This window comes from Pezoporus flaviventris, unplaced genomic scaffold, assembly GCF_033815535.1.
Source record: "Pezoporus flaviventris isolate CSIRO_AGI_PZ_B2104156 unplaced genomic scaffold, CSIRO_AGI_Pfla_v1 ptg000023l, whole genome shotgun sequence".
Classification (NCBI taxonomy): domain Eukaryota; kingdom Metazoa; phylum Chordata; class Aves; order Psittaciformes; family Psittacidae; genus Pezoporus; species Pezoporus flaviventris.
This window is the reverse complement of record NW_026892571.1, coordinates 8,831,956-8,857,588: the sequence shown is the minus strand read 5'-3', so window position 1 is coordinate 8,857,588 and position 25,633 is coordinate 8,831,956. Positions and strand designations below refer to the sequence as shown.

Genomic DNA, 25,633 nt, shown 5'->3' with positions numbered 1-25,633 from the left:
GGCAAAAAGCAGCAGCTATTTACTGACTGTATGGAAAAATCTGCATTCATGAGTGTGCATGAATCAGCTCAAAAGTTCACTGGTTGAGTCAGATGGCTCCTGTACTGACGCAGCTATAACTGAGCAATTACATGTCCCTTTTCCTGCCTATCTTAAGGGAAAATGGGGCTTTCAGCCAGTTAGTGTGTGTAGATTTATGGTAAAGAGAGTGGAACCAACAATTAGCAACTTATTTTTCACATTACAGCATCAAATACAATATTAAAACAAAACCTAACGGAATAAAATGCTTTAGGAACATACCTTCTGTTCCCAAGGTACTAAATGTGGGGCTTTTTCTTTCCCCCAAAATGTTTTTAATGAGCTGTAGAAATTACCACAGATCAACTTCACTCTTTTTTTCCTGATTTTGGCTTTCTTTGCAACAGCTGTAGAATCTTTCCCTTTGAAAAATGCACACAAGACACAAAGATTATGCTCAACAGGTTTACTCAGACTGAACTCTCAAATGCTCAAGAAAAAGGCACAGATTAAAAGAGACTCTGATGATTCTTTTGAACACAGCAAATGGGACTGTGTTTGTAAGAAAACAAAAAATACTCTTGTGAATTGTATGGGCTGAAAAATTCAAATATTCTTCCCTGTTTCTAATTATTGGCCTTCATTAAAATGAAATTTAAATTAAATTGTATAAACATATGAAATAAAGTCTCGGTATTAGGAAGTTTCTGTTTCTTCTATGTACAAATCTTAGTATACAATTTTTACTTTTCATTATACATTTACTACATACTCTTTTCCAAACTGTGTGAGAGCAACTGCAAAATACGTGTTTCATGAAAATGCTTTGCATTTGGAAGGAATCCACCTGCTTTCTTGGCCAGCAGTGCCAATCAGAATTTTGAGACATGATGACAGAGTAAGGAGAGGATCCACTCAAATGTAATCATCCTCTACTGGTTCACCATTGACATCACAGTAATGGATGAAGATGGCCACCACACGCTGGAATACACCTTTTTTCATCTGGCGCAGCTCTGAGATCTCTTCTCCTATTGTTTCCATGCAGATGTCTGCAGACAGCTGTCCTTTCCTTCGGGGTGCATAAATTGTAGCTGTGGAAGGCACATAAGAATAAGAACTAGAATATCTCCTGTAACAAAATTCATAAGCAAGTCTGTTTTGCATTAAATGAGATGAGTCTTGGAAAACAAAGCAAAGAGGAAAATCTTCCATTGAGCAACTACATTTAAGAAGTATTATTCAAGCAGAAAAGGAATTCTGCATCCCCCATATTTAAACTTTTTGATAGCTCCAATACTGATCTAATGTACACAAAGTCCATATGCCTGCGAGTGAAGGAAACCCCAGTGTGTAACAAAGCCTTCCCTCTGAAATAAGTCCAATGTACTTTCAGGTTTTCAGTGATCACTTCAATGTTTTACAAACAAGAAGAATTAAGATAAAGCAACAGTCTTTTCTTTATGGCTTTAGCATCATATTTAAACTATTTATTCTTTTAAATCAAACACAGATCCATTTTTTTATAACTCAGACCACATACTGAGTCTATGAATCAGTTTCAAATAAAGTCTATGTTTCAGGTAAGTTTCAAATTAAGTCTATGAATCAGTTCCAAATTAAATAAAAACAAGACAAAGAAACAAAAAACACAAACAAAAGAACAGAGAAACATATAGCCAAAAAAAGACTTCTTCCTCACTCTCTTGAGCTTCATTCCCTTGAACTGGAGCTAAAAACAGGAGCCAAAACTATGTCAATTAAAAATACCTCTAATGAAGGAGTTTCCAAGATTTTCCTAACTAAAGTCGTGGAAGAACATATTTTTCCCTGCTATCAAGCAAGGTTCTTCATTGAGTCCTAGGAACTGCCCACTATAATATAGTAAGACAAGCTCCAAAATAGAAAGAAAGTGTATCTATCCTAAACCCGTATCATTTCTGTTGCCAGAGCTCTTCCCTCATTTCTCACGAGCTTCTGAATCCCAGTTCTCTTTGCTGGACTCTCTTCAGCCCATCATAACAACCTTTCCCAAAGTAAAGCCAGAGGCTGTAGTCCAGCTAACCTTTAATGCCAGAAAACTCCACAGGACTACACATCACATTAGCCTCGTGTGTGTTTTAAATGCACACATTCTTCTGGATTTGACAAACCCATCACATTTTCAGGCTAAGCACCAGATAGGTCATAAGAATTAGAAAACTGAAAAACAAAAGAATACATTAGGACCAAGCAACACGTTAAAGTTCTTTGAACGCATCCAAAAAAAGATTACTCACTTCTCTCATCATCCTCAAAGTCATATCTAGCATAGCTGTTCGGCTCTGCTGTTCTCAGTGATCTTAACCATGGGAAATCAGTAATCATGGAGTAAGGGGCACCATCCACAACGCCTAGAAGACAGGATGAGGATACGAAGAGGACAACGTCACTCCTGCAGCATCAGAGCTCTTCACAAAGTAAACTTCACTAATTTTCATAAATTGGTGACTGTAATGAAGGAAAAGCACTTCCTCACTTCAATTCCCCAAAAGGTCCTCCACTTTCTTCATAATAGTTATTATTCATGTTAGCAAGAAACTGATCATCAGCTTCCAGGTCTCTATAAACACTCACCTTCTAGAGTGTAAATATCTCGTCCCCAAGGGTACTTAGTGTATTTCTTCAGGTCTTCATCAGTTCGTGTAGCTTCAGGGAAGAACTCATATTTAATAAGCTCTCTGGAGAGGAAGAAGAGATTACAGACAGTAGGGATAGGAAATGTGAAGGCAGGAGGGAAAGAAACCAAATGAGAAATCCTGTTACACAACCTTTCCTTTAATGAGCCTGAATCCACAAAAACACTCCTCTAAGACCCTTACACAAACTCTGTATGCAATCCCTTCGCTTTTGGGAGTAAGCATAGAGAGTATGTAAGGTTTACACGAGAATTAAGCTACCTTTTAGGCATAGCTTTCTACCTGTAAGGAACAATCCAACACAGCTGCAACTAAACAATCATCTTCCCCAGAAACGAACCTTCCTTCTTGGAGTAAATCAGTTTTTCCTCTTTTTTTTAATAAAAGAAACTTGTTTTCACGTTTGAAGATACCCTTCAGCCATCCTGACTAGTTCAATGTTTAACTGCATCACTGCTGGATTGAACCAAATCAGAGAATTCGACGGTATTTTTGCATGGTTAGGTTTATTTAAGATGTACCTAATACAAAACGTGGACTGGCATTGAAATTCTACAATGCACCATCTAGAATTCAACAACAAACTGGGTTTTTATTTGGCTAACAAAATAGAGCCAAGTCTACTGCTTGACTGAAGCTGGAGCTGCTGAATCTGATTCAGCATTGAGTGCCTCTTTTGTAAAGTTACTGAAGGGCAGCTACTCACTGGTTGATATTTGCTATTGTGTCCATCCAGCTCCGAATGCGCACCTTATTGCGTACATTAGGTGGGTTACTGAATTCATGAATTATGCAGATGTGGTATGGGTAAGGGCCACTAAATATCTTGTGCTCCAGAGTCAGCGTGTCAACCTGTGAAGGGCAGCAAACAGACTCGTAACAAAGAGAAACAAAAAAGATGTGATTTTAAAGTCAAGAGCAGACATCTATCAAACCCCCCAACTTCTGAGGGAACATGTCCAATGAAAGGAATTTTAACAGCACACACAACTAAATACATGACTAAGCAGAGTAAAACTTTCTGAGAGCAGCTTTGCCAATGAATCTTCAAGTAGTTGAATTTGATGGGAAATGTCTATTTTCTGATGCACTTTTCAACTCCAGTATGTAAGTAAACTTTTATAAAACTCCGTATTTTTGTTGCAGCCCCCAACACAAGAGGGACATGCTCAAGTGAGTCCAGAGGATGCCACAGAGATGCTCCGAGGGCTGGAGCACCTCTGCTCTGGAGACAGGCTGAGAGAGCTGGGCTGGTTGAGCTGCAGAAGAGAAGGCTCTGGGGAGATTTTAGAGCAGCTTCCAGTGCCTAAATGGGCCAACAAGAAGGCTAGAGAGGGGCTTTTGACAAGGACCTGTATGGAGAGGACAAGGGAGGATGGACTTAAGCTGACTAAGGGGAGATTTTGATTAGATACTAGGAATTTCTTCCCTGTGAAGGTGGTGAGGCTGCCCAGAGAAGCTGCGGCTGCCCCATCCCTAGAAGTGTTCAAGTCCAGGTTGGACAGGGCTTTGAGCAATCTGGTCTAGTGGAAGGTGTCCCTGCTTGGGGCAGGGGGTTGGAACCAGATGAGCCTTAAGGTCCCTTCCAACCCAAACAAGTTTGGGATTCTATAATAATGGTCTAAACTACATTCACTTTAGAATTTGTTTCTGGCATTTCTAAGAGCTAAAGCAAGAGGTTTAGTTTCAAAGAAAAGCTGATTTTATATCAAATCATCCCTCCCTCACTGGTCAGGTAAACCAAGCCAGAAGAATTTCTCAGCATGAGGGAAGCAGCATCAGAGTATAATACAGAATGCTCTGGCTGAAGTGATAAAGTAAAAAAACCCCAACATTCCAGATCTTAAGTTAAACTCTCTTAATTACTTGTCAAATGACCTCAACAACTCACTAGGAGTCAGTGTTTACATCTCCTACACGGTCTGGGGGAGGAAAGGGTGGCTCCCAATAACACAACTGTCTTTGCAACACTGTTTAGCATCAGAAGAGGATGCGGCTTGCAGCAAAGCAGTATTCAAAACAGTAATTGCTGTTACTAAATCTAACAGGACATAGTTAAAGATTCCAAATACCTATGTCGTGCTTCTGCTTACAAATAACTTCAAGCTGACTTAGCACATCTAGGTTCTTATAGTTACTTTTAGTTATTCAGTTTGGAATGAATTCAATGCATCACAGTTTTTTACAGTATCTTCTAATGCAAACGAATATTGGAAAGAGTAGCATTAAGTCTTAACATTCAGTATCATCCAGGTACCGCATTCTGCAATAAAAGCCTTGATAGGCTAAAGTTTTAATAAACAAGTTTCTCAGAGTTCTGTTATTGTAACATTTACATTTTGTGGGTTATTGAAAAACACATGAAGCCAAAAGTGGTAAAAGAATACAGGCAGAACTTCAGGTCTGTTCACGATTAAATGAAAGCTGGCTGTGTACCTGCTGCATTGGACGAAGATAAATGATCCGGTTTCTTTCTGGTGGCATCCTGAGAATCTGATCTAGTACCTGATCCATGTTTAACTTCTTGCACTGGGCATAGTCAAACCGATTGACAACTGGTGCATTTTCTACTTTCAAGTGTTTCAATACACGGCACCGGGTAGCTATAAATCGACAAACAAAATTATTAAAAGAAATGAACCTTAGGAGCCAACTGGTTTGAAGGCGAACAAGTAATGTAACTAACAGACAGTTCCTGAAGTAGTTTGGCTAGCTGGCAACTTCAGTGTATTGAAGAAACAGATTAGCTGTCCATTTCTTCCACATTATGATTAAACTTTTTATTTGTGAACTTGCAAGAAAAGTCCTTTTAGAAGGCTGTGTCAAATTTAATCTAACAATGACCTTTTCCAGACTTTAGCTCAATTCACAAAGGCCCCTGAAACGCTCTGTGGCTTGCCACAATCTAAAACCACAGACTTCAAAAATCAGACCAAATAGAGAGTATTGTGAAGCCACAGAACATAAAATCAAGCTATTTCCTTTCTATCAATGCTGCTCATGTAATAAAAACTCAATTCAAAATTAATGTGTGTTCTGAGAAGCTCTTTATTCTCAGAAGTTTCTGAGAAGTGTGTTCTTTATTCTGGAATAAAGAAATGATTTCTTCATTCCCTGCTATGTAGAGATACCTCATTTCAGAAGAAAAAATATTATTTAATGTAGATGTTGCAGAAAACAATAAATGATCCAATGCTGCAATACAGGACTAGTCACACACACACCCTGGCATGTGAATCTAGTACAGCCTAAGTGCCATAATTGAAAACAGATTTTTATCATGTCAAGGAGGAAAGTATCATCATGTCAGCTAAAAAAAAAATAAATAAATCCATGGTAGTAGGAAGAAATGAGATTAAAGGCAAGGTATCAAGTTCATTTAATCAACTTCCAATTATTCAATTATCACTCTTCAATAAACATCCCATCTTCCTGTCACAAATTCATTTGTTGATTTTCAGATGTTAATCTTTATTAAACTTGTTACAACTTACAGGGAAAGAGGCAACCAAACTGAGAAGCAGTAATATTTGGCATTATAAGCATCAGTCTGACACATAGCAAAGCAACTGATGAATATAAAATAAGCAGTGGACTGACTTTAATTCTTGCAGAAATTTCTAATAATGCCGGATGGAGGAGGGATGCATGACATTAATTACATACCATGTATGAACATCATTTTAGGGCAGTCTTTCAGTACCAAATCTGTTATGCCACAATTGGTCAAGGTGATTCCAACAAGGTTTTTGGATTTCAAAGTCAGAACCTGGTGAAAAGAAATAAAATAATAATTAAAAAAAAAATCTATGTCAGGGTGAAAATAAAAGGAAAACTAACATACTGCCAGCTGGAAAAGGCTATTAACAGGATTCTAATCAAGCACAAGAACACCCAACCCACAAACCACCCCACAACGCTGCTCTCTCAAAATCACATATTTGAAGAAAAACCACATATCCCAAAATATCTTTTATTCTAACTACAAAAGCTGTAATGCATCCTAGTAACCAGAAAAGCATTATGGGACACATTTCACAAAAGCTATCTTCTATCAGTGAGGTTAAGTTCTTCACTGGACAAAGACAAGAATACAAACACAGGCAGGTTCCTCTACAGCACAGCTCAGAAGAGAAATAAAATTTGATGTTCAGAGTCACCCTCTGAAGCAATCTCATGCTCTGCCAGAATATAAGCCTTGGGTATACAGTGAAGCCAGACCTTGCAATTTTTTCTTCCATGACTGATCTTCACTCCAGAGGAGTTAACTCATGTCACTTATATAATAAGAGAACCTCCAGTCTGCAGAGTAACAGCTGAGTTGCTATGTCCAGAGGTAATTACATATCCTATGGTTCCTTTAACAGCAGTAGCCTGTGCTGTCATTTCAAAAACAAATGCCAGAGAATACATTTTTTTCCCCTGCTCATCAAGAACACTGTGGGAAGGCAGGACTTCTTGCAACACTATAGCCAGGAGCATCTGACCAAACTTCAAGTTTAGCTTTAACATATACCTTGTTCTTCTTGGGCCAGTCACTGTATTGCTGCACGTCACTGTATTGCTGCACCTCACAGAGAAATTTCCTGTGTGTGGTTAGGACCAAAGAGAGCAGCAACATCATTTATAACCCATCTGGCTCTACACAGAAGACAAGCTTGCATAATTACATCACTGTTCATTGGCATCCCCAGCTAATAAACCTGTAGCAAGTAAAGAAAAAGACCTTACTTGAACATGATCATCTTCAATAACCGGGTCACTTGTACTTGTGGACTTGTCAGCTGTCCTTTTCCGCTTTGTGGTTTGCCGCGGCTTTGGCTTAGCCACCTCTGGGAACAGAAAAGCAGAAAAATCTTTCCTTTGTATACATTTCAGGATAACAACAGAGGCACTCCCTAGCTGCAAATGTCCAATAACAAAACCTGTTTCTTACATAAGGAGCCAAAATACCTGAGTATGGAAAATAACTCTCTTCCTTGCTCAAAAAACACTTCCACGTTTGTTGCTCTAAATCATTCATACTAAATAATTTGGGCACAGGGGGTGGGCTCCTTACAGATGAAAACACAGGAATGCTGAACCTATAAGCTCAACATCGCAGACAGATGTGGAGCCAAGAAAAGAAGATGAACTGTTAGGTTACACTTGGCTCTCTTCAGCAAAGAGAATATCCTTGATAAATATAAGAACTGAAATATCTTTAAATTACATTTTAAAGTAATGTTCTAAATATTAGAAATAATCTCAAACTACTTAAAAGCCTGCTCTTTATGACCATCACTAAGTTCTTCCCAATATTGCAAAGGATGCCCAGGTATAAAATTCTTTGATGATCCTGAACTGCTTCTTGCTCCATTTCATGCACCAGTGACATCAAGTTCCACCTTGATTTAAAAGATGAAGCTTTGAAAAGAAATTATGACAGATGACCACCCTTACTTCCTATAGAGAAAAAACTGCCCTAGAATTGATTTTCTGTGATTAACATCACAGAAATACATTCCTGATTTTATTAAATCTTGATTTTACTAAATTCTTGATTTTACTAAATCTTGATTTTACTAAATCAAGAACATATTTTATTAAAATTAATCTTCTTTTGACTTTTTTGTTAAAATACATGGCATGTTCAAAGATCCACAATCAAGATATAAGTGCAAAATATTAGAGACTATATATGAACTACTCCATGCTATACTACCATTAACATTTAAAAAAAATACCTCTTTTCCTAAGATCATCAAATTCCACCAATACATGCAAACTATTAATTAACTTGTGGCATTCATTGAGCCCATGAGCTCCAGAATTCAGGCTATTGCTTTAGGGAATCCACAGGTTAAAAGATATAATACCAAAGTACTCAACTTGTGGCACCCATGAATCGTCCACAGGGAATTTTTCTGACAGTTCCTAGAGTATCTACATAGTGAAATACTTCCTTAACTTTCCAATTTTGTGTTGAATTGCTCAAGGTGCAGCCTAAGGTAAAGAAATCTTCACAGAAAAGTTTACCACATTATACTTTTTATAATGTGAAAAGCTTGCTTCCCTACAAAAAACAAACTGAATCAAGTTAAAAAACCCCACATTTTTTACAAGAGAAAGAGTGGCTCACATTTTTACTAAAGTAATAATCAAAATGACACACTTCAGTCATCTTCCAGTCAGTCTGGGGTGATAATGCTTTTAAAATTTAACTCTCTTTAATATTTGACTTATTCCACTGTTTCATATGAGTAAATAAGAAGGAAAAAAAAATACTCCTATCAAACATAGGTTTGTTACAGGAGCTGAAAAGCACAATGCCGTTTATGCTACAATAATAGAAAATGCTCGTATTCAAGGTGCATTTTTAAACAATTTATGTGAGAAACATTTCCAACTCTGTAACAGAGCACTTTCAGGTTATACTGTAATGAGTTTATGTACTATGCTTGTGAAGAAAAGCACTGCAACAGCCAGGTAGAAGAAGCCTCACTGCCCTATGTATTAAACACAGATTTAAAAGATAAAAATGACAAATCAAGTCTCATATTCTGCCTCAAGCATCAGCTAGTACCTGGTGCTTTGAAGAGGAAAATAAGTGCGCAAGACATACACATAATTGTATGGAGCTGGGAAAACAGTTGACTTGTATAGGCTAAATATAGAAAATACTGACAAATTTTTCTCCACGAGCAGAACAGATCTTTTTCCTGACTAATAACTGAAACATGAAAACAGAGATACTTTCAGAAAGATACCCTAATTTAATACTTAGATCTGACTGACTTCACTTCATGTTTTGGCAATGGATGATCATAGAGAGGAAATATTATTTTGATTTTTGTACACTAATTACTAGTCAAAAATGGAGCAAGGTAGAAAACAAACATTTTAAATCTAATAGTAGGATCAGTTCCTCAGTCTGAGATGCATCTTGCTACAGAACAATATGCTAGGTGATTTAGATTTCACTAACACCTGGAAATATTAAGATAAACTGGAATAATACTAGGACGTACTGGGTTTGAATCATTCCATCTCAACAGAGATATGAACTTCCTATCAATCTTTTTTACCTCTAGTGCACACAGTTCTCCAACTAGCACATTTCACTTTTCTGTTTCATTTTACTTGCCAGATATTTTCAGGGAAAAATCCTGGATATATGAGGAAATTATAAAGCAGGCTATGCAAGACTAAGATGATTATTTTGGAAAGTATGTGTGGAAGAAACAGCAAGTTCTTCTCTCACATCTATTCTTTTCTCCCAACATTTCTGGCTTCATTTCAGCCCTTCAGGATTTTGGTTTTATTTTCTCGTTTTCTTCGGTTTACATGATGTGAAGCATAAACCTATTTAATAAAAAGACAATCTTCAACAAGTTTGATCATAATGCCTTATACACTTGGAAGCAGAAGCCAATGTGCAGCTGCACAAGCTTAGCTCAATTATAATCATGGCCTTCTTCAATGGCTGATAAAGTATCAGTTATAAACTTTTGCCTTTTTGCTAACATCTGAGCGTACCTGCTGTCTTCTTCCTTTAAAAGGGAGAATTTTAATGAGGGAGACAGTCTTATGTTTCAATGAATAACAGCCTTCACAGGAAGAGAGAAGCTGTCAAAAGAAGTTGCATTTGGTTTCCAAACGAGCAAATCAAACACTGTTTAGCATGTATGGATAACACACACACAGATACTTCCATGGGGAAAAAAGTCACTGGCACTCTGTTATTTTACAGCGATCTGTTATTTCACCTAGCTATGGCAGTGGCCAGTCATTTCTGTTCTATCAACATTCCAACCCTTTAACAAACCACTTAGTTTAAAATTATAAATGAATAAACTTCATGTTAAACTTCAGTATTATCTGTGGCTGATGCAGCTGTTCAATACTGTCTTATGCCAGCACAGTAGTGTACACAGAAATTAATACATACATATAGGTCATACCTGACTCCGACACCAGAGGGACATGGGACAGCCTGCTTCTAGCTCTTGTTAGTGGTCGGCGAGGGTACTCTTCTTTATACTCCATCTCACAGCTCCTTTGCTGTGAGCCTGTGCTCTCCCCCTCAGCAGCAGTCTCACAGGCACTCCCACTAGTCCTCTCATCACTTGTCTCTCCCAGAGGCCTGCAGTTTGGCAGAGTCCTAAGTGCAAAATCTGATCCAGTGCTGTTTGGCCCATTCCTGCAAATCCCACTTGTGGATGGGCATTCCCCATCGCAACACCTTCTAGTCCTCTGTTGTGCATCCCGTGGCTTGTAGCAGGTACACCTGGAACAAACATAGTTCTCCTCAGTCTCTCTGTCGCTGGATTCTTCACTTTTACAAGGTGAGCAGGCACACTGCCGGGATTCATCTCCAGTTGCGGGACTGGTGTCAGCAGAGTGGCTACTAGCTGTCTGTGCAGAGTCAGGGCTAGGAGAAACAGCACTGCAGGAGCTGGATGCTACCGTTGATCCTGTAGCATTACTGCAAACTGGGTGAGAATCTTTGCTTTTGTTCCTTTCAGGCATGTCACTTGCTGCTTTCATGTCTGCTTTAATCTGCTCACTTGTTACTTGACAACCTTTTTCACAGCTGCTCTCCTCAGTATGTAACTGCTTTGTCTGGCCCACTTGGCTGGTACTACATCTCTTCCGCAGGGGTGTCTTGCCTTTACCACTCACTGTAAGGGTTAAGCAAGAGAGAGCAATGAGACAACCTAAACCATAGCTGAAATAAATGCTGAATGTTACTCTGTTATACACTACTTAAAACAGAAGGCTGCCTAGAGGCCAGTGACAAATCTTATCACACCATGCTGCTATCTATTCACATGTTATGGGAAGTAATAGTATCCCTACACAGTTGCTGGATATCTGTAGTATCTTTTAGCTATTTTTGCAGTGATGTGCTAGGGTGTTTGTCAGTAAATGAGATGTATGTTTGCCAGAGTGACTAATATTTTCCACAAAGCAGCTAACTGGTTAAGAAAAGGCTAAAGCACAAAAATATGAAGAACATGCTGCTTATAGGCTTCCGTTTTCTTAAATATGAGGAATAAATCTGAGGAATTAAACATAGTTAGGCCTAAAGTTTATGCTTTCAGTAACAATCCTTAGCTCCCCCTCCTGGGTATGGAAAGTGGTGCCAATAGGTAACAGTGGTCTCACTTTACAGATGAATAAAAAACCCATAGTGAACAGTGTACAAATCACAACTGGAACTTAACGTCTGCTGTCTTAATCCTCTCAGCTAATTACACTAAACCAAGCCTGAAAAAGACTTTATTGGCACTACAAATATTTATGCAAATCGTCTCCAATAACAGGTTATTTCAACCCTTAAACCAAAACTGACATCTATGCTATATGCACAGCACTCTACAGATTTCAAGGTGAAAACTACCACTCTTGTTGAAATGCACTAAAATGACAGGGGGACTGATGTGTAGGGAGATTGCTAGTTACAATAGGAAGATACTTGATACATTATAGCTTTGATATATCCTAGGCTTTGCAAAACTTAAGCCAGATCAGTATATTTCTCAGTCCTACACAATACAGGATATCTATGTTAACTGCTTAGCTAATTAAATGCTCATTAAGGCTTAATAGTATATGTACTTCATCTGTCAACTACTTATAGATCACAGTTCAGCCTCCTCCTATCTTGCATACGTACAAAACTACTTTATTTAGAATACAAACTACAAGAAATAGCATGTCATCTCTGTTGCTGGAAAGGGCATATGTCATATCACACTGGACCCAGGACTCAGACTTAATGTCACAGATGTGCAGCTTATAGCAAACACTCAAAAGACAGGAAATGTCTTTTTCTGTGTCTCTTTATAGTTGTCATACTACCATGAAGTTCTAGGCCTCTGAATGAGTCATAATAATATATATATTACTATTACTAGTAATAATGTATACAAGCACTGTAATAGTCAGGGCTGTTAAGAAGTGACGGCTACAGTACTGAACATCAGCTCAAGAATCCTAACTAACCCTCAAAGCTTCCATCAAAGCAAAGTTGATCTTAAAGTTTCCCCTTCAGGGAAACTTCCCCCAGGGCTACCACAAACCAAAAGTCAGCTTACAACTCTCAAGCATTTGCTCCAGTGGTCGCATTTGACAGCAGTGCTTTGACAGATGAATCGGACAACACAGCTGCAAATTTGGCTTCACAGATAAGATAAATTCTGTGCACTTGGAAATCCAAAAGAGAAGCTGCAGGTTTCTGCATGCAAATCACTGCAGCACCACCATTTTTGTGTTTCTGTATAGCAAGTATGTGATTGGAGCTGAGATATGTGTCCTTACACCTTCGTTCTAGATTTGTAACAGGAAGAAAAGAGTAGGGGGCAAATAAACAAGCACGCCTGTGACAAAGCTAGAAATAAAAAAGAACAAGATGGAAAAATAGACGCTTAAGAATAAATATTGCTTAACAGTGCCCAGGAACCCATCTGTTCCACACCTGAAGTTTCTCTAGTTTCCACTTGATCTCTGCTTTTCTCTTCTCCATCAGAGTAATTCTGTGCAATGCTGTTAGAGATGCAAGCTCTTGAATTCCCTATGTTTTCTTCCTCATCCTCACTGTCTGAATCATGGACTGTAATAGGTGCTGCTTTTACAACAGGCTGAATGCCACTTGGTCCTGAAAACAGTAGAAAAATGCCAACAGTTCATGTAAAAATAAGCCAAGCTGGATAAAGGGCTGAAGAACTTTTCAGAAGTGTTTGAAAAAATGACAAAAGATTAAAGTGATTGAATCTAGACACCCATCCTGTAGCTCCCTCATTAAAATCCAAAGATAAGAGCAAAACACTACATTTCAGCATTAAAGTGTTCTAGTTTGGAAGAGTGTCACAATGTAAGACAAACCAGTGGTTTTCTGTAATGTTTCTCTGCTTGAACAGTTTAAAGGTTCTTCCACAATAGCATGAGTAACAGCACAACCACGTATTACAAGCAGTCCCTGAAACCTCCACCACAAAGGCAGAAATGTCGGTCAGAACATCTGCAATTATCCTTCTAAATCCCACGACGAGCAGTGGGAAGAAAAAGCATGAACTATCAAGCTTCAGTATAAATGAGCTTTTTTAGTTACCTCTCTTGGCTACTAAACAAAGGCATTAGCCCATCACTATGATGTATCTGTCTGTGAATAACACCAGAAATGAAGTTACATAACCTTTTCAGGAGTTACTGTGACAAAGAGAACAGATCCAGCTTATGCATGTGTCACTTCATGTTGTTGGCTAATTACTAGAAAATTACGCTGTCCAGCAAATAGTGACTATAAAAGGAATCAAGACTTCCCTATGTCATTAATGTGTGTCACTAATGCAAATTAATTAACACTGGAACAAGTTGTTCTGGCTCAGAGGGAAAAAAAAAAGGCAAAAAAGAATCCACATGCTGCAGTGAAATAAGTCAGGCCATTAACACCAACACAGGAACATGATGAGCTCATTCAGCCCTTCTGAGTTTTCTATTCTACTGGGCACAAAATAACACTTTGAAGAACAAGATATTTTACTCTATATGTAAAAGAAAACTGGAGAATGTAAAACAGGCTTTAGAACAGAGCAGATTTCTTCATAGCAGTAAGCTGTGTTAGCAGCATTACTGCAAACACACCAGACAACCCAGCTAAAGAAAACCAACCAAAACCAGACTTATGCTGAAAAGTTTAACCCTTCTCAAGAAGAGGATTCCAAAAGGTAGTTTTTTTCCAAACTCAGAGTTACCTGCTTGCTCTTCATCAATCTCCATAGGAACAACAGCCTGACTGTGAATTGGGAGCTCACTCGGGCCTGGCCCAGCAGCCATCCCTTCTTCCTGTGCCACCTCCTCCATCTCATTCAGTGCTGAAAAGATTCAAGTGAGGTCAAGAAAAGGAAACAGAAGGAACAGAGCTCATAAGCATAGGAGGAATTCAACCAGTACCCACAGAGAGTCACAGAATCAAGAAGTAAGAAACAGCTGCCTTGACTGCTTCAGAGACTCTCTAGGTTGCACAGCCTCTCATAAGATTTGTTTTGTATCTCTCTAGCCAAGGTCCAATCCTCATTTTTGGGGTTTACTTTGCCCAAATTTTCAACTCCTCATCAGAAGTCTTGTTCTACTGCAGTAAGTTGTATAACCTGGATAACTTCTGCCTTTGCTGAGGAAGTTTAAAAACATACCATCTGACACTGTGATGTACTCCCAGCTCTCACCAGAGGAGCCTAGAAAACACTCCACACTCCCACAGATGAGTATCACATTGAACTCTACATTGCTAATATTTGTACTGACACATATCATTGAATTGTAATGTGTCCATAACAACTATTAGATACGGTACAAAAACAGCTTTTAACTCACAGGTATCAGATGTGCAGACAGCCCTCAGAAAAAGGTTAGTTACATACTAGGAACTGAAAATGCCACAAGCTTTCAATGTATATTCCTGTCTTCTCTAGGACCCTAACTTAAGTGGCAATGCAAATAAAATCACTTCCTACAGAGGATCCAGAGATCAGAAATTACCCTCAGCTGCAATCTGCTGCTCTTCCACTTGACCATCTTGCCGCAGTTCGTTCTCCTCATTCTGATCATTTGGGTGCTGGTGATTGTTGTGGTGGATGTTTGGATTATTGTTATTCTGGTGGTTGTTGTTGTTGTCATTGTCATTGTTAGAGTTTTGATTGCTGACGAGGGCAGATGAGACACCAATTCCTGTGCCTGCACTTAGGCCCACACGAGCACAACCCTGAAAGCAAACAGGAACTATTAAGACTTGAAAACACAGACACATTATTCTCAGCAAGATATCCTAATGCCCACAGAAAAAGCATTTTGTGATTAGTATCCAGGATAGCAGAATAATATGCACGTGAAGAACAGGGAAACTGTCCCTAATCCTTCCTTATGCTCTTCACTGCAGAGGCCTATTTTAAGTTGGGCAACCCAGAAAACTTACACTATGTTAAGCTCCTAATAAAAGGGAACTCCACAAAGCATATAATCTTACTTTATTAAATGGTATTTCATTTGCTATGAAATCATATTACATCAATACAAATAGCAGATTACATAGTCTTCCCAGAACACAGTAGCCTCGAGATAGAATTAATGATCAAAGAAAGCAGGTTTTTATGTCAGCAGTTTTCATTATGTTACAACAGCTGATATAGAGATTTGTCTTACGGTGTGGGAGAGGGGACAACATGAAGAAATAAAATTCCTAAGCCCTGAAAGGACTCCAAAAGGAAAACAGTACCCCAAATTCACCACTACAAAATCTTAAAAACCTCTTAGCATTGTAAACAAATCCCAAAGTGTGAAAAAAAAATCATAAAAAAAGCAGCAGCAAAATGAAGTAGCAGCAGAGACCTCAACAGAAACACAGAATCAATGCCAGTCTTATTTCCTGGTCACAGGAAATGCCACTGCTCCCATCTGTAGAAGCAGCATCATTCTCCCTAACATATCATGACAACAGCAACTGCAAACCAAAGTAGTTTATTTACCAAGCTATTTAGTTAATGACAACTTTTAACAGAATGCATAACAACTGGAACTCACCATATTTCCAGTGAGCTGGCAACAATAAAAGCAAAACCATTCCCTGACTCACCTTAGGAGGTTCACGGAACATCTGGTCCAGAGAAATAAATTCTAAGCTTGGTAATAACTCAATGAACTGACTAAAAGAATCCAGCTTTATCGCATGGCATCGCACCAGGGTGAGGTCAACCAGTCGGGTCCACCTTGAATGATCTGCAGAAGAGAAGAAATGCATTTCCTGAAGGATTCCTATCTCAAGTTTTCACTATACCCTTTTTAGGGTAGACATCTTTTGTATCGCCATTCTGAATGTTATCAGCATCACTATGGTTTCAAACCAAGCATGATCTACTGCATTTACTAAGACACAGAACACGCAGTACTATGAGCAGAATAATCCTGTTTAAGTGTCACAGCAATTCATATAATATCTCCAAAATTTTAAAGGTGTGCAATACCTGTGATCCAATTATTTGGGTTATGTAGATGTGGGCAGTTGTAAATGACCAGATACTTGATGCAAGAAAAAACTTCATTTACAGCCTTCATACCAATATCTGTAATAATCCCCGGATTTTCAACCACATCTGCCAAGCCATACTTCACTAAGTCTCCATTGGTCATTTTACCTATGGAAAAGATAGTAGCAAACAGCAGTGAATTTCAGAAACTTATAGCATGACTTTCTAACTCCCTATTTAGTCCAATTTTGCAAAATGGATCAGGTTATTACTTCAATAGTTCAATAAAGCTGAGCCTTTCCCCACTTGATTTCAGGAAGTGAAGAAAAACATATTCTGAGGCTGTATGAGATCAGCAGCCTCAACATGGATACTTTAATGTTCTTTTCAATCACTCATAGAAAATGACTGAAAACACACCCACTTATTTAATCCTTACATTTGCCAAATAATTTATATGCATTAAAAAATACATACACTGTAGTAAAAACTCATCTACATATCCTAAATGAAGAGTTTCAAACTGTGGAAATTCCAGTTCAGCCATCTTCAAAGCAGAAAAAACACCGTCTTTGGTCAAGGAAGGCTGGATCCGCACTTCATGCAACCTGAATGCAATTAAGAATTGCTCCTATTAAAAGGGATGCCAAAACAAAATTGCTATAGAAACCACTCATAATAATTGCCCTCTCATAATAAAATGAAAACATTCTTTCAACGATGGCGGAATTAAGAGAATATTTGTTCTATCTCTGTGGCAGTATTTGTCAGCTACAGAGCAATATTGTGAGAATAGCAGCCTTGCGCTTTTCAGGTATCAATCTAAAGCAGCAGATTATGACACAGAGAGATTCTGAAACAGACATAACTCCAGTTATTTTAACCAAGGAACATGTTATGTAAAGTGTAAATGCGTATTCTTTTAATTTTTGAAGGTGGTTCTCCTGCTTCATGTTCTTGAACTTCGTTACTAAGATACTTATTTTGAAAAAGGAGAAGGGGGAAAAGAAAGATCTGACGGCCCATACCTTCGTGCAGCAGTTATGATGAGGTAGCCAAGATCCACTTCAAGTGCATTCTTGCAAGCTCCCAGAACTATAGTGTGCAAATTCCTAAAACCACCTGACAAATGAAAACAACCCAAAACATTCTTTCACTTCAGTCACAGATCAAACTTTAAGCCTTATACATTTCCACCACTGTTAACAAGTGAATTAACATAATGCATCTTTTTTTTGGAAATCAACAGAAACACCTTTGCATCCAACTCCCTTCCCATCCTGCTAGTTTGATTCACCAACACATGCAGCTGGAAGCTCATAAATAAAGGGTTAACTGCACTTAAAAGATCAAAATGATACTCAATACAGAGATATATTTAGCACCATAACCATAGTTCCAAACTTGATACTTTTAAAATAATGATCAAGAAATGATATGCTACAGACAAAAAAGCTAAGCTTCACATACCTCCAGTATTTGCTAATATTTTTATTAATTTGTTGGAAGCATGAGGGATAGGAAGTTTCATACCTGATCTCCAGCTATCTTCTACCACATGCTGGATAAGTCCTCCAAGAAATGGAACACGAACCAGCTCTAAATGCTCCAGATTTCGAGCAGATGCCAGGCCTGTCACTAGAGGAACATACTTCAGAGAATTTGTGGGTCCTACATAGAATAAACCAGTGTATCATATTAGAGAATTAAAAAATGTCCACATATATCCATCTAGGTCAGGAGGTCAACAGAACTACACAGCACCAAATAACATACAGGAAAGGTACACATTTCTACCCAACACCATGAACGTAACTGACTGTTTTCAGAATCTTGCATTCTAGCATTTCCATTTACAGTTGGGTCCTACACACTTTAACAGAATTACATCTCCTACATGTTAAAACATCCCCTCCATGTGTGAATCCCTCTTACCAGCACAGTTCCTCATGACAAAAGCACGTAAGCTGATACAAAGGAAATCTTTAAAAGGCTGTGGTTTAGTGAGCCTCACCCACTTCAAATAAAGGTGCCTCAGCATTGGGATACAAGGAATCTCAGGGACATTCACCCCTGTAAATAAACATAAACAAAACAAACAATTCAAACAAGCTTTAAACTAGGAACTCCAGGATCAATTTCTCTGGATTTACATTATGGCTTTCAAAAGGAAGCCTGTGGCTTATGAGAAAAGCTGTAAACATTTGAAACACCTCAGTCTGTCAACACAGCTTTTCTAAATTTTGCCCTGTGGATCTGTTATCATGTATATAGCAACTAATACTTTTAAGAGATGGAATTTGGCACATGGCATTTTAAAAAAGAATTACAATCTGGCAGAGTTTCAAAGCCGCTAAATCCCCCTGTGTTGAAGCCAACTACTTCACCATTACCACACTCACCTACTAAGTGCAAAGTCTGAATTTTAGCTCCTATAGGAATTTTCAGCTTGTTCTCAGGAGGAATTGGAAAAGCACCATTACGATTACGAAACTTCCCTAAAATGTGAACTTGTGGCATGTATGTCCAAATAGCTTCCACCAGCTCTAAATGAGAGGTCTCAACACCCTGGATAAAAGGAAGCAAAGCAAATGCTCTAACACCAGTTCAAGAAAACAACATCCTCTTAACCATGTAAACATCTCAATAACACACCATACCTAATGCAGTGTGTTATTTCACTTTGAATTTGCAGCAAGTCTTGTCTTTTTAAAAGCAGAGGAATCAGTTTTATTTCTGCACTTAACAGCACCTGTGATTCCCACTGGTACAACTGAAAATAGTACTCTGCACAGCCTGATCTGAATACAAAGCCCAGGTTTGAACACAAAGCCCTGTAAGCAATGAGTCCCTGTCACATTTCTTCTTCTCTGTTAACATGCCTCACCTCAACTGCTGAAGGAGGTTCTCTCTCAAGTCTAACCACTCACCAGCAGATTTGGACAGGCCTGCAAAGCCTCTAAAACTCCAGGAATGCTGAAAGCTTCATGGCCACGGACTCTGCGTCTTTCAAGATACCTGGGATGAAGACCATAAAGTTGTTCAATGTCTGGCATCTTCTTCAGCAGCGTTAGGAAACTGGAATCAGTGAAACCTAAGATGACAACAACAGATTTGGCATTTGTGTGACAGCAGACACCTAGCTGTAAAGGGAAAGCCAAATACACTGTTCTCTTTACATGGTAGTATAAATTGTACAATGTTGAAAGATACTCTTCTGGCTTGAGCTTTGCAGGCTTGCTATATGTTTCCTTCACTGGAGTTACATGGCTGCAGGGTTAACTATACTTTCTCCCTTCTCAGATGAAGCACCTCTGCAGATTGTCAGGCTTTTGTCTCTGTCTTTCCTGGTGTGCCATTTATCAACTATATGGCTCAAAAATGCTCAGCTGGCTCATCTATGTGCAGCTCATCATCATTCACCACAGCTCACAGTTCTCAAAGAAACAGCACCGTTTCTTAAAGCAAAGCATTTCATTCTACCATAAAACAACACAAACAGGATTTTAAACTAGTAAGTTACCTTATTTACAGCTATCTTAGGTTAGGTCTAACCACCTACCTGATATCAGCCTTAACAAATCTAACTGTGCAGGTCTGCTGACTTTCAGAATTCACTCATTTCAGCTTTCACCCCCAACGAATCCCAGCAGTGTAGATTAAACCCAACAGAAATCCTAATACCACATAGTTGACCTAGGTTGTCAAATTTATCTATTGATTTGAAGTTGGCTTGAGGTGTCACATCAAAACTTATTTATTCTTACATTGTTAAGTGTTGGCGGATGAGTTGCTCTCTCATTCCATTGTATTTTTTCCTGCCTGCATGCAAACAGCCTCTTCTTGGATTAACCCTTGGATAAACTCCCTTACAATAATCAGACAAACACAGACGGTATTTACAGATTGCTACAGAAAAACCCTGTTTCTGCTACAGCAATATCCAATATATATACACACACACATAAACACACACATGCCCAGAGGAGTTTTCCAAACCACTTACTCAAGGAGGCCACCCAAATCTCATAAAAGTCAAAAGGAATTAAACAGCTAAGTCCTTTTACTGCTCTTGAAAATTCACCCTGCAGACATCATTATAAATGGCAGTACAGCACAGGCGGTTTTGATCAATACCATTTTAATGTTGTATCCTGAGTGAGTGTATTACTCACCAGTGGGCATGTATTCCCACCAACGGCCCGCACATAGATCCACAACCTTCACTACTCGCAGATAAAGAGTGACTGCTTCCTTCAGCTTCCGGGACAGGCATTCCATGCACATGATATCCTGCAAGGGAAGGTACCTTTGGGAGAGGAAAAAATACCCCCCTGATTTATCAAAGATGGATCCTTTTTAATTTTTTCCAAACTAAAGAACATCCCAAGCATGACTATACAAATTCATCTATTTCTAACTTGATAATATTAACTCAGACAGAACTGTCAGACTGAACTTTAATAAAGCATGAAATTTTGCTTAGCAGAATTTCAATTTTTGACATTGAATATAAGTACCTGAGGTACAAGTATAATATTAAAATGGAGAGATGCTTTAGTTCTCTAATAAATACCGGTGACCAAACCTTTTGCCCCAATAGTTTCTACATGCTTTAATTAAAGGTACTTTAATTTTCTTGTACATACTAGCATGCTCAATTTGCAAACATTTAGAGCTACTGTTTTTAAAGAATCTGTCCGTATGGCATTGTTTTGAATATAGTAAGATAAGTGAACACCTTGGAGGACTGTGCTGTAGGGAAGACTGTATGTTCATTCAAGTTCCCTTCTGCACAGTATAAAGCAGATGAAACAATTTCAAATCTTGCACCTCAACTATGTACTACCTGAGATACATTTCTGCACTGAAATGGATATTTAAGCACTTGTTACCACACACTGGTGAACAGAGTTAAATAATTTATTTCTTCTTTGTTCTATCATCCATAAAAATTAATTTTCTAAGCATCCAAATTAATTCTGGGACTGAAATAAACATTTATCACCCATTTTTATCCAGTTTTTATCCACCAGTTCACTCATGGTACATCTGAACTTTCTGACTACTATGTGATACAAGCATCGATACAGGTAAGAATGGGAAAAAGTAGAAAACAATATAATAATAAACAATAAATTGACATCTGACAAGCCACTCACCTAAAGATGTGACAAAGCACTTCATGAGAGAGTTGGTTCATGTAATCTTTTGGCTCATCAGCTTTGGTAGACTCAGAGCCTTCCCTGTTCACTGAGCATGGCTTCACATTTTTCCGTCGGGGACCCATATTTGCAATGGTTTCTGATGAAAGGAAATATTTACAATGTTACATAAATTCAGTGCTACTGAAAGAGAAAAGAACAGAAAGTAAGAGGAGGAAACACCAGTTAAGTTCTGTTTGCTGAAAAAAACAACAAAACAGCAAAATGTGCCAATAGACAAGACACAGGACAGACAAATTAAATAACAAAAAGAAAAATTCTTCCAGCAAGTCAGTTTTCCTAGCACAAGGTCTCAGACATAAGCTGACAATGATTAGATAAACTAGAGAGTCCTTCTAAGCTAAGGGCAACTGACAGAGGAAAATCACAAGGGGTTTAATCAAAGATCAATTCTTTTATGTGAATAAAATGTCTTCAGAGATACCACCCTGTGATCAAGACAAATCACAGAAAAGCCATGCAGAGACTACAAAGGTTACCAAGCAAATACCAACAAGACATTCTAGTGAAAAAGAAAGCTCAAAGTTTCTGTTTGGCCGAAAAATATATAATTTTCCTTTCATAAAAAATGGGCTTCTACCAATCATTCACAAAAAATAAAATAAAATTCCCTATTAAAGATGCTCAAACCAGCTCTTCTTAGAGGTCCAAACACCAAATAAAATATTCAGGTCACTTAGTTAAAGATCAAAGCCCCAGAAAAACTGAAAGACCTTGCCTCAGCAACAATGTGCAGGATATCCTCTCCTCTTTACTGTGCTCATGTCTACATTGTTCCTGCAGCACACAATATAGGCAAAGAAGGACTGAAATAACAATCGTATGTTTCATATAAAAACATACAAACCAATTACAAGAAGTAAGGAAGAAGTAACTAAATAAATACAAAGTTAATATTAACACTAAAATAACTGAGTTAACACCTCATGCATATGAACAGCAAGAGAAATGGCTTCACTGCTGCTTTTTAGCTAAGGAATGCTTTCGAGTAAGTCAGGTAAAGCATCATTAATGCAGTAAACCTGTTTAGCAGGTTGAATAATAAAATTCAATGGAGAAACAACTTTAAAAAAGACCAATTTTGGAAAACTTAACAGAGATGCTTCTGTTAAGGCATTCACTGTGATGTAAGAATATCACAGTGTTTGCTTCACATTACATGAAAGTGGCAACCGAGAATTAAATCAAAGTACCTCATGAAAATGAAAAAGAAAACATATAGGATTTCTATGCTGGCATAAAATTTGAAATACTGGTAGCCTCACTGTGATCTAATTATTGAAAAACCTGCACTTTTACATATTTGCATATGCATTTTAAATTAACAACTGTATGATGTCATAATTAACTTTATTTTTAAATGGTGATATTAAAAACCTAAATTAGCACCTTCTACCCATGAATAGCATGAAACATGTCTCTGCTCTTCTGAACTGGCTGGGACATCTCCAGGCAAAGCTAAAGACTGAGAGTGCGGCCCATACACACACTACCCTTCCTACTGGTACACAGTGGAAGGGGTCAGTATGCTCATAATACTGCACTGTAATGTTGTTCAACCTCACGGAGCCAAAAATTGACTTCAAACTACTCATGAGATTGGATTCCGATGAAAACCAGTATTACACAGAGTCCCAGTGAATGTCACCTGACTTAATTTGAACAGAGAGCAGAATACCACGTAAAAAAATCTAGACTGATGCAGACACATTATGGAGGACAATACAGCAGCATCTAAAGAATGGCATTAAAACAACTGTGATAGAAGGTAAGAGAAAGAAAGATATTAACAGACTGACCAGTATATACAGAAAAAGACTGAAAGAATCCTGTAAGACTTCAATGTAACAGGCACAATCTACCCCCTGAGTTTGGACTGTAACTTAGTTTGGCCCCTGCCACGAAGTAACAGGGAAAAAGAATGACCTAGTCTCTTATGAGGCAGCAGTTTCCAGAAAACAGATGCTCCTTTTGATACTATTTTCAGCTAACGTCTGCAGCTTTAGAATCTCATTCTACATTAGGAAGCTGACCCCATTAAAAACCAGCAACAGCAACGAAAAAAACCAAAACCCGAGCTAACCCCCCCCCCCTTCAGGTACTTTCTAAAGCTGACAAAACAGAGTTCTTCTCTCTCACACTCAATTCACAAGTATATGTATGAAACAGCTCAATGGTAAGTAACTACTACACCGACTTTAAAAAGGTTAAAATCTCTCGGGGAGGCCTTCAGAAAGGACCGCTTTAGAGCAAAACGGGGAGAAAACATCTAGAAGCTGCCTGGCAGGCGCCAATTTAAGGGGTGTTTCCTTACAACCTAGAAGAGCAAAAACAACGAGAAAAAGAACAAGTTTATTTTTGCTGGATAAGCGATATAAAAGCAGGTTTCCCCACAGCCGCCTTCGCTGCACCAGCCCAAACGGCGCCGTTCCCTCAGCGGGGAGAGAGGGGGTGAACCATGGGCGGCAGCCACCCCTAACGCGGTGTCTCAGGGCTCCCCTTCTCGCGGCAGCAGCGGGAAGGACAGCAGCTTTCCTCAGGACCTGTCACACCGGAGAACGGCTCCCACCAGCCCCAGGCCGGGCCACACCAAGGCCGCCGTGCTGGACACAGCCCCAGCTGGTGAACGGAGACAGCGGTACCGCTCCCCCGCACTGGGCCCACCCATCGCCAGCGGATAAGGGGCTGTAGCCCCCAGCTCACAGGGAGCCGCCGGCCAGCCCCGCGGCCAGCCCGCGACTCCTTACCTGCGCTCAGCGCCGCCCTGTTATTGTGGCTGCAGGGGTAGGGTTAACCCCGGCAGCCGCTTCCTGCGCACCCGCTTCCGCCAGTGCCGCAGCGCTTCCGGTCCCACTTCCGGTGCCGGCCATGTTGAGGGCAGCGAGGGGAGGGGCTTTGCTGCCGACATATTGAGTGTGGCCTCCCCTTGAGGGCCGCCATGCCGGTGGCGGCCGCAGCCCGGCCAGTGACAGGGTGGGGGGCTCCCGGTCAGACCCCCGAGAGCACCAAGTGCCCGCTGAGGTACAGGGCCATAAACTGGGTCTTTTGAAAGGAACTGAGAATCCTGAGAGATTGGTGATGAGTTCTGTCATGACAACAGCAACCCTACCTGTGTGGCACCTGTGAGGGGCTGTGGATTAAAGCATTTGGACCCTGACGTCACCTTGCACAGACAGGGAGAGACGTGTAATTTATTAAAGTTATACCGTAATGCACAGTTCTGTATGAACTGACATGTGGCAGTGATACATTATCTGCAGAGGCTTTAGCGTGGCCCCAGGAGTCCTGCTAGTTGCCTTTGCCAAAGAGTATTTGCAGCGTTTTGTGGGTCTATATTTAGGCCATCTTTTATTCAGTGCATTTGGATGGATCCCAGCAGAAATCACACTTTACTAAACATCTTGGAGGCACATTTCATAACTTCATGTGAACACCAAGGAATTCTGTAACAAAGCCCATTTATTACTGAGCAGACAGTGGTTTACTGTGAAGGCCGACAGAGAGTAACAGTTACTGGTCTAATGATCACCCCAGAATAACCCACAACACTGCAGTGAAATATGAAGCAACAAAATCAGTTTTCAGATTGACTTTGCAGAATGAGTCACTGAGAAGTTATTAAGAAAACCCACGTGCAGGATGCATTGAGACCATCTCTTTTGAGGGATCATACGGCAAATGCATGCAGTAGCATTCACATTTAGTC

General features: G+C 39.2%; 1 protein-coding gene across 3 annotated transcripts; it reads right to left on the bottom strand.

Annotated features, from left to right (window-relative positions):
• Window positions 1-472: 472 nt before the first annotated feature.
• On the bottom strand, window positions 473-24,936 carry FBXO38 (F-box protein 38). Of its 3 annotated transcripts, XM_061456609.1 has the most exons (22): window positions 24,675-24,936; window positions 21,865-22,006; window positions 20,878-21,011; window positions 19,633-19,796; window positions 19,105-19,270; window positions 18,638-18,775; window positions 18,236-18,373; window positions 17,731-17,824; window positions 17,180-17,310; window positions 16,700-16,870; window positions 16,312-16,454; window positions 15,222-15,444; window positions 14,438-14,557; window positions 13,162-13,341; window positions 10,643-11,362; window positions 7,431-7,531; window positions 6,366-6,468; window positions 5,136-5,302; window positions 3,406-3,551; window positions 2,638-2,741; window positions 2,301-2,414; window positions 473-1,115 (listed from the first exon to the last, which is right to left on the bottom strand). In XM_061456609.1, the coding sequence occupies exons 2-22, from the start codon at window positions 21,990-21,992 to the stop codon at window positions 937-939; spliced, it is 3,564 nt and encodes a 1,187-aa protein (XP_061312593.1). In that variant the 5' UTR covers window positions 21,993-22,006; window positions 24,675-24,936; the 3' UTR covers window positions 473-936. The 3 variants fall into 3 exon arrangements, with proteins under 3 accessions (XP_061312593.1, XP_061312594.1, XP_061312595.1); XM_061456610.1 differs by lacking the exons at window positions 21,865-22,006; window positions 24,675-24,936 and having other exon boundaries at window positions 19,633-19,720; window positions 20,878-21,007; XM_061456611.1 differs by lacking the exons at window positions 19,105-19,270; window positions 21,865-22,006; window positions 24,675-24,936 and having other exon boundaries at window positions 19,633-19,720; window positions 20,878-21,013.
• Window positions 24,937-25,633: the final 697 nt, after the last annotated feature.